The sequence below is a fragment of the Podarcis raffonei genome, chromosome 8, assembly GCF_027172205.1.
Source record: "Podarcis raffonei isolate rPodRaf1 chromosome 8, rPodRaf1.pri, whole genome shotgun sequence".
Taxonomy (NCBI): Eukaryota; Metazoa; Chordata; class Lepidosauria; order Squamata; family Lacertidae; genus Podarcis; species Podarcis raffonei.
The window spans coordinates 4,944,779-4,952,951 of NC_070609.1; the positions used below are offsets into that span (position 1 = coordinate 4,944,779).

The 8,173-nt window shown below is 53.4% G+C and overlaps 1 protein-coding gene across 3 annotated transcripts in view; it reads right to left on the reverse strand.

Annotated features, from left to right (window-relative positions):
* Window positions 1-2,493, reverse strand: part of SIPA1L3 (signal induced proliferation associated 1 like 3) — a 51,097-nt gene extending 48,604 nt beyond the window's left edge. For all 3 annotated transcript variants that reach the window (XM_053401730.1, XM_053401729.1, XM_053401728.1), the window contains exon 1: window positions 760-2,493. In XM_053401730.1, the coding sequence (XP_053257705.1) occupies window positions 760-2,155 (1,396 nt within the window). In that variant the 5' untranslated portion in view covers window positions 2,156-2,493. The remainder of the gene's footprint in view (window positions 1-759) is intronic.
* Between the last annotated feature and the right edge of the window lie 5,680 nt (window positions 2,494-8,173).

The following is an 8,173-nucleotide window of genomic DNA, read 5'->3' on the forward strand; positions in this document are numbered from 1 at the left end:
ATTTTTCTTTTTTCCTTTCTCCTCCTGTGATGAGGCTGCATTTTAATTTTAATGTTTCAATGTTTTAATGTTGTATTTTAATCCTGTTTTTAAGTTGTATCCATTCAACTTGTTTTTATTATTGCTTGTTAGCCGCCCTGAGCCCGGCCTTAGCTGTGGAGGGCAGGGTATAAATAAAATTTATTATTATTATTATGAAGGCCACCCTGTATAGGGAAATCTTTAATGTCTAATGTTTTACAATTTTTAATGTGCTGGAAGCCACCCAGAGTGGCTGGGGAAACCCAGCAGGATGGACAGGGTATAAATAATAATAATAATAATAATAATAATAATAATAATAATAATAATAATAATAATTCCAACTAAGCCCAAGGAAGAACTTCCTTGTGGCAAGAGCTGTTTGAGAGTGGGAAGGACTGCCTCGGAAGCTAGTGGGCTCCCCACACTGGCGGTTTTCCAAGCAGAGGTTGGCTGGCCATCCATCAGGGATTCTTTCGCTGAGATTCTTGCATTGCAAGGGGTTGGACTAGATGGCCCCTGGGTGCCCCTTCCAGCCCTACAATTCTGTGCTCCACCTACTGAGCAATTGGTTGCCTTTTGCCAGGAGTTATTATCATCAAATAAAGAAGCTCATCATCATCATCATCAAATAAAGAAGCTAAGCAAATTCCTGAGCAATGTCCGGTTGCCACAGGGGCAGTGCAAGACCCTCCCGCCTGGCCCACCCTGCCAGGGCAACCCCGGAGCGGTGCCCACCTTTGCCGCAGAAGTGCTCCTGGTAGTAGCGGGCGCCCAGGTCGACGTGCTCGATGCTGTAGTGCTTCAGCCGTGCCACATTGCGCTGCAGCTCCTTGGGCACCTCCAGGACGGAGACGCTGGCATTGGTGCAGCACGGGGCGGGAGACGCCTCCGCCAGGCCACCCCCTGCGGCCTCCCCGCCAGGCGAGCCAAGGGAGGCAGGTGAGGCCCGCGAGAAGCTGACGTCGCGCTCCCGCTCCCCGCCCACCTCGTTGCGGAAGTGCGGGCAGCTGAGCAGGAGCCCGTTGCTGCGGCTGTCCCCGGGGTCGTGCCCCAGGTGCTCCTTGAAGTTCGGGTCCTCAGAGCCGAGGAAGGGGGCCGCCGCAGGCTCCGGGGGGCCGCAGGCCCGCGAGGCGGAGGAGACGGCTGAAGCGGCCGAAGCCCCCGTGGCGGTGTTCCTCCTTTGCGCCACGTAGGCCCGCCGCGCCACAACCTCGTTGAGGTCAAAGAGCATGCTCTGGACGTCGTAGTGCGCGAATCTCTTCTGGCACAGCCAGGGCCGCCCGCCTGCGTCCTCGGGGTCCGGAGGTCCGCCCTTGCCGCCTTCGGGATCCCCCCGGCCGCTCCGCAGCTTCCGGAAGATGGAGTCCCCACCGCCCGCATCGCCCCGGGGTCCCTTCTTGCGGGACTTCTCCTTGGGCTGCAGGGGGAACTCGTCCGCGCCCAGGAGGGAGAGCGCCTGCTGCTCGCTCCGGGCCTCGGCTTTGCTGCTGCCCCGCGCCGCGCGGAAAGACCCCGACTGCACCTTCTGCTGCGCCGTCTTCCCACTGCGGAACTCATCAAGCATTTCGTAGAAGCTTTGTTCCGAGACGCCCTGGACGTCGATGGAGGAGGTGCTCCCGTACTCCCGGAAAATGGGCAGCTTGGCACCAGCCCCCCGGGGCTCAAACGTCTCCTGTGGGTCACACTCACTGAGCGTGACCTCGCTGCTGCTCCGGTTCCGCAGAGGCAGGAAGCCCCGGGCCGGGGACCGCGGCCAGCCGTCAGGGAACTCCGCGTCCTTAGAGCGCCGCCGGGCCAGGCGCTGGAAGCCCCGCGACGTGCCGGCAAAGGCGGCCCCATTCTGGAAGCCGCGGAAGCCTGTGGTTGGCGTCTCCAGGTCTCTCGAAGTGCTGCTGGCGGCAGTGGCGGGATCTTTCAGCCCTTCTCTCTTTGGGGGCCAGTCGGCGATCCTGGCCCGCACGCCCATTTTGGGCATGGCCGGGGTGGCCGTTGCCGGCCGCGAGGAAACGGGCGCCTCCGCTTGCGCGGCACAGCCATTCTGGGCCCAGAACCCCGGGGAGTAATAGTCGCCGCCTTTCAATCCGGGGCCCCCCACGTCGCCGCTCTCGTGAACAGGCCGGTACGATGTCATAGTCCAAGGGAAGCGAGGACTGCAACTCCCTGTTCGAAGGGGCCACTCATCCCCATCGGGGAACGCAGACGTCAGCCGTGACTGGGGGGCACGGCGCCACGGGACGCCAGCCCGCGAGAGCCCCCCTCGGGGCTCCCTGCTGGGGGACCGGCCCCTGCGGCCATCGCACTGGCGAGCAATCCTCAAGACGCCCCGGCATTTGCAGGAGGAGGCAGCTGGGGAGGAGGGCTGTCAGAGCTTCTTTCGGCAAACCCCAGGCTAATCCGGTGACGTTAACCGTGGGAACGTTTCACTCTGGGCCATCCCTGCGGGAGAGGGGGGAAGGAAAGAAAGAGAGGTTAGCGAGGGAGCCCCTGCTCATGTCACCGGCAGCTTCAGATTCACAGAAAGATAGAATTGTGGGGTTGGAAGGGCCCCCTAAGGGCCATCTAGCCAAACCCCATACATTGCAGGAAACACAGGTCAAGAATCCCTGACAGGCAGCCATCCAACCTCTGTGTAAAAGCCTCCGGTGAAGGAAAGTCCGCCACCTTCCAATAATAATAATAATAATAATAATAATAATAATAATAATAATTTATACCCCGCCCATCTGGCTGGGCTTCCTCAGCCACTCTGGGTGGCTTCCAACAAAATATTAAAATACCATAATGCACCAAACAGTAAAAACTTCCCTAAACAGGGCTGCCTTCAGATGTCTTCTAAAAGTCAGGTAGTTGTTCTTCTCTTTGACATCTGGTGGGAGGGCATTCCATAGGGTGGGAGCCACCACCAAGAAGGCCCTCTGCCTGGTTCCCTGTAACTTGGCTTCTCACAGGGAGGGAACCACCAGAAGGCCCTCGGCGCTGGACCTCAGTGTCCGGGCAGAACGATGGTGGTGGAGATGCTCCTTCAGATATACTGGACGGAGGCCGTTCAGAGCTTTAAAGGTCAGCATCAACACTTTGAATTGTGCTTGGAAACACAAGGATGTCCGCCCTTCCGTCAAACAGCTCCTATCCTGAGAAAGTTCCTCCTCATGTTTAGTTGGAGTCACATGCTGGCAAGCTCAAACTCCACGACCACGAGGGACTCGCAACTCCACCCCACCCCTTCACTGTTCCCAGCAACACAGACTCAGGAGAAGTCCAGACAGAGTGTGGGCGGCCGCAGCTCCAAAGGACATTTGAGCATTTTCCTGCTCTTTGCAGTTGAGTCAGTAGATGCCATTGTCCACAGATGCCGGATGAATCCAGCAGCATCACGCCATCTCAGAAACCCTACTGGGGCACCTGAAATACGTCCCAACCATTTCACGCACTCTCCTAAGAATGTAAGACAAGGATTTGCTGGATTGGGCCCAAGGGGGCCCATTGAGTCCAGCACCCTGTTCTCACAGCAGCCAACCAGATGCCCCACTATCCACGTGGATAGATAAAACTTTATTCGCATTAGCCAATGGCCATAGCAACAGTAAAACATTACAGTATACGCAAAAAAGGGAATTTGATGTAAGAGCACAATTTAAAGTCCTGCATCAGCCGTCAGTTAGTGGCCCTTATTCTGATCGCCCCTGCCATGAACCTAGCAACCTTTGCTGTTATCTGCTCATTTTGATCTGATAGAAGAAAGGACATTGTGGCAGTGCTTGAGCGCCCTGGGATGGTCAGGACGAGTGGGGTGATGATCTCGTTCCTCAGGTCTTTGTAGAGAGCGCAAGACAGGAGGACGTGTGCCGCTGTTACGGTGCTACCGTCTCCACATGGGCAAGGACGTTTCTCAGGCAGGATCTTTTGGAATCGACCCTCAAGTACCGCAAGATGGCAAAACATCCAGTCTTGCAAGTGTAAAAGCACGTTTGCATTTTGGGATAATAAGTTTGTGCAGATATGGGGCCAGAGAATCAAAATGGAGAGATGGAAAATGAACATACCAAGGGCAGAATTTCCTTATAGTGGCCAGGTTGTTCTGATGCGCGAAATCTTTTAGACGTTGACCGATTAGACTGTTTGCTTTAGTAGGGCCCATAGTGAGCAGGTGTTGTGGGGCTTATTCCCGTGGATCTAGGGGCGGTTCACAACATAAAAAGCCCTCTCCTCCGTGAATGTGCCTGGGAGAGTCTGTGGGGCTGGCAGCATCAGGGGCTGGAGTCCCCTGCAAAGCCTTGGACTGAAACCACAAGCCCAGCCTGCACAGGAAAGCAGTAAGTTGGCACTTCACACAGAGTCAGGCTTTTGGTCCTCTAAGCTCAGGGTAGCCTACACTGGCTGACATCGATAGTCCTCCTGGGCCTCACGCAGGGAATCTTCCCCCCACCTAGAGATGCTGTCACCAAACACCGCCCCTTCCCCATGAGCAAGAAGATAAAGGAAAGGATAAATTCACGCAGTGCCAAGTTAAACTGTGGAACTCCCTCCCACAGGAACATGGATGGCTTTGGAAAAGTACTAGGCAAATTCACAGGGGAGAAGAGGGCTGCTACTACTACTACTAATAATAAATAAATTTTAATTTATACCCCGCCCTTCCCGGTTCAGAAAACCGGGCTCAGGGCGGCTAACAACAAATTTAAAACACTTAATTGGTGCAAGAGCATAAAATACAGTATAAAACAATAAATTCATAATTAAAAATCAATTTAGGGGGGAAATCCATCCAATAAACATTAGATGATCACCAGGGCTAGCTGGCTAAATTAGTCCTATTTGGGCCGGCGAGGAGACCAGGGGAAAATTAGCTGTGGGATCCCAGAGCGGGTAATCTTCATAAAAAGGGGAGGGGGAGGGAAGGAAGGGGAATAAAAGATCAGGCTAAGTTCAAGTTGAAAGCCAGGCGAAATAGCTCTGTCTTACAGGCCCGGTGGAAGGAGGTTAAATCCTGCAGGGCCCTGGTCTCATGGGACAGAGCATTCCACCAGGTCGGAGCCATCACTGAGAAGGCCCTGGCCCTGGCGGAGGATAATCTGACTTCCCTAGGGCCTGGGACCTCTAAACTATGGTTATTCATGGACCTTAAGGTCCTCTGCGGGGCAGACCAGGAGAGGCGGTCCTGTAAATACTAGCCACGAGGGCTAGGCTCTGCCTCACATCCTTCTGAATCCCTGCTGCTGGAAACCGCAGAAGGGGAGAGAGCTCTCACACTCAGATCTTCCTTGCATGTTTCCCCACAAGAGGCAACTGTTCAGCCCCTGTGAGAACAGGAGCCTGTGCTAGATGGGCCATTGGGCTGAGGGGTGTGTGGAGCTACATCCTTTGCCCGTGTCCTGCCTGCGAGCCTCGAGGACACCTTTCCCACAAAGCAAATCCTCAACTGCGCCCCTTCCGCACCCCTGCCTCCCTTTCCCGTACAGACACAAGCTGCTCTTTAGAAATGTCAGGCTGGGGGTGTGCAGCCCACGTTCCTCAGCCCAGCAGGTGGTGAAAGAGGCTCCTACCCAGAGGATGGCAGCAGATCTGTACTTTCACAGCCTGCCACCAACCTGCTGGGGGGGGGATGGCAGGAGGCCTCACAGAGCCAAACCCCCAGCCCTGTGCTGGGGTGTGTGTGTGCTCCTCTTAATTCTATTTCCCCAGCCCCCCTCAAATGCCCCCCACCCAGGTACTGAAGTATTGTATTGATCTTTATTACGACCATTGGCCCATCACACGACAGTTTCCCATACCAACATTAATGTACTTAAACCTCCAATTTTAAAACCGCCAAAACTTACAAAAAACAGACAAGAACCAAAGCAAAACAAAAACAAAAGACCAACATCATACATTACAATAAATTTGTAACATAAACATCGCCCTCTACTCATAAATTAGTAGAAGACATCAATGGTGTTATCACCTAATTACATCCTAAAACATAGATCATAGTTTAAAGGGATTATCCGAGCCGCTCAGGAGTCCGTTTCTCTTCTTTAGGGATAAGACGCTGATCAAGAATCTGGCAACCATGAGTGATCTTAGGGGGTCATCATCATTTAATAGATATCTCAGTTTGGCTTCATTCGTGTCATCGGCAATTCCCTTTAGATATTGAGCAAGAAACTTGCTCCTGGCCGATGAGTGAAAAGCACAATCAAGAATTATGTGATGCAACGATTCCGGTGCCCCACAATTACAATCACATAAGAGCGATATCTGTCCATTGGAGAATCTATTTCTCAGCACGTTCGATGGGAAGGTGTTGAATCTTGCCTTTACAAAGGCATATCTATGAGCCGAAGAAGTTAAGGAATTCAAATAGTTTGGGAGTCTTAAGAGGGGTAATAAACCAAGGTTTAGAGGTGAGCAGGTACCATTGCCCAAGACCACCCCCCACCCAGGTGGTGTCTCCGGTGATGGCAGCAGCCTCCTCTTAGAGGGCAGGGCTGGCAAGGAGGCTCCCCACCCCACAAAAGCCCATTTGTCTGGCTCTGGGAACAGGGCACCGCTACCCTCCTTGACAACCTCACCATGTCTTCCTTGGCTCGGGCGCCCAGGGCCCTGCGAAGCGGAGGCAGCTTGGGTGACGTCACCCTCGCAGGTGGGGAGTTTCCTTCCGTGGCACAGGGATGCCCCGAGCCACGTAGAGGCAGCCTTCAACCAGCTTCCCTCTCGGCCTGCTGGGGCTTGCTGGGTTCAACGAGGGCAGAGGAAGCAGCATCATAAGTAGAGCCTGCAGGATGAGGCCACATCTAGTCCAGCGGCTCTCCAAGGGGCCAAACAGTTGCCTGTGATCAGAAACATTGTTCTGCTTCTGCAGCTGTAGGCATCAGAGTTATTATCATGGCTAGCAGACATTGATAGACTTGTCTTCCATAAATTGGTCTAGTCCTGTTCTATAGTGACCTATGTTGGTGGCGGGACGCGGGTTAAACCACAGAGCCTAGGACTTGCTGATCAAAAGGTCGGTGGTTCGAATCCCCATGACGGGGTGAGCTCCTGTTGCTCGGTCCCTGCTCCTGCCAACCTAGCAGTTCGAAAGCACGTCAAAGTGCAAGTTGATAAATAGGTACCGCTCCGGCGGGAAGGTAAACAGTGTTTCCGTGCACTGCTTTGGTTCACCAGAAGTGGCTTAGTCATGCTGGCCACATGACCCAGAAGCTGTACGCCGGCTCCCTCGGCCAATAAATAGAGTCGGTCACGACTGGGCCTAATGGTCAGGGGTCCCTTTACCTTTTATGTTGGTGGCCTTATCTTGGCTGGCAGCCATCAGCAGCCCTCTCCTCCGTGAACATGTCTGATCTTCTTTTCAAGTTATCCAAGTTAGTGGTCATTGCTGCCTCCTGTGGCAGGGAGTTCCAGAGTCTGCACTGCGTACATATGCTCTTTATTTAATCCGTCCTGACTCTCCCAACATTCAGCTTTGTGGGATGCCCATGGGTTATGAGAGACGGAAAACACCTTTCCCCTCTCTGCACCCTTTTATAATGTCACCTCTTCCTCGCCTCTTTTCCGAAGGCCAGAGAGGGTCAAATGTCCACAAGGAAGGGGAAGTTCACTGCCTAAGCAGGAAGCGCACTTGGAGTTCCAGAGAGGCTGCCTCTACTCCACAACGGCCCCGCCTGCCTCTTTGGAGAAAACCTGACCAGCTTCCAAGCTGCATATGTGTCACGGGCACAGTGCTCTGAGCGAACAACCCTGGGCTGCCGGAAGTTCAGGTCCCACAAGCCACTTCAGTCCAACTCAATAGCTTTATTGTTCTAGCCCAAGGCCATGACAACTTCGTAGCAATAGTATTGATGAAATAATGCAGAACAGACATCCAGGAGACAAACCAACATCCGGGCAGGAGAGAAAGAAGATACCAGAAGCAGAAGCGAGTTTAAATTACAAATTAGACCTCCAGAGCACCAAAACAGCTTACAGAGATTTTATCTAACTCATTTTTCCTGGGCTTTTTCTTGCGGTCAATGTATGTACCACAAAGCTATTATCATCCTTCAGAAGGAAGTGAACTGTTTCAGCAGGGTAAACCTGCTTTCCTTTGCGAGCAGAGGTTCCCGAAAGCGATCTCTTGGGTCTCCATATAAGGGGCAGGCGAACAGATGGCAAGAGGTGTCTTCCA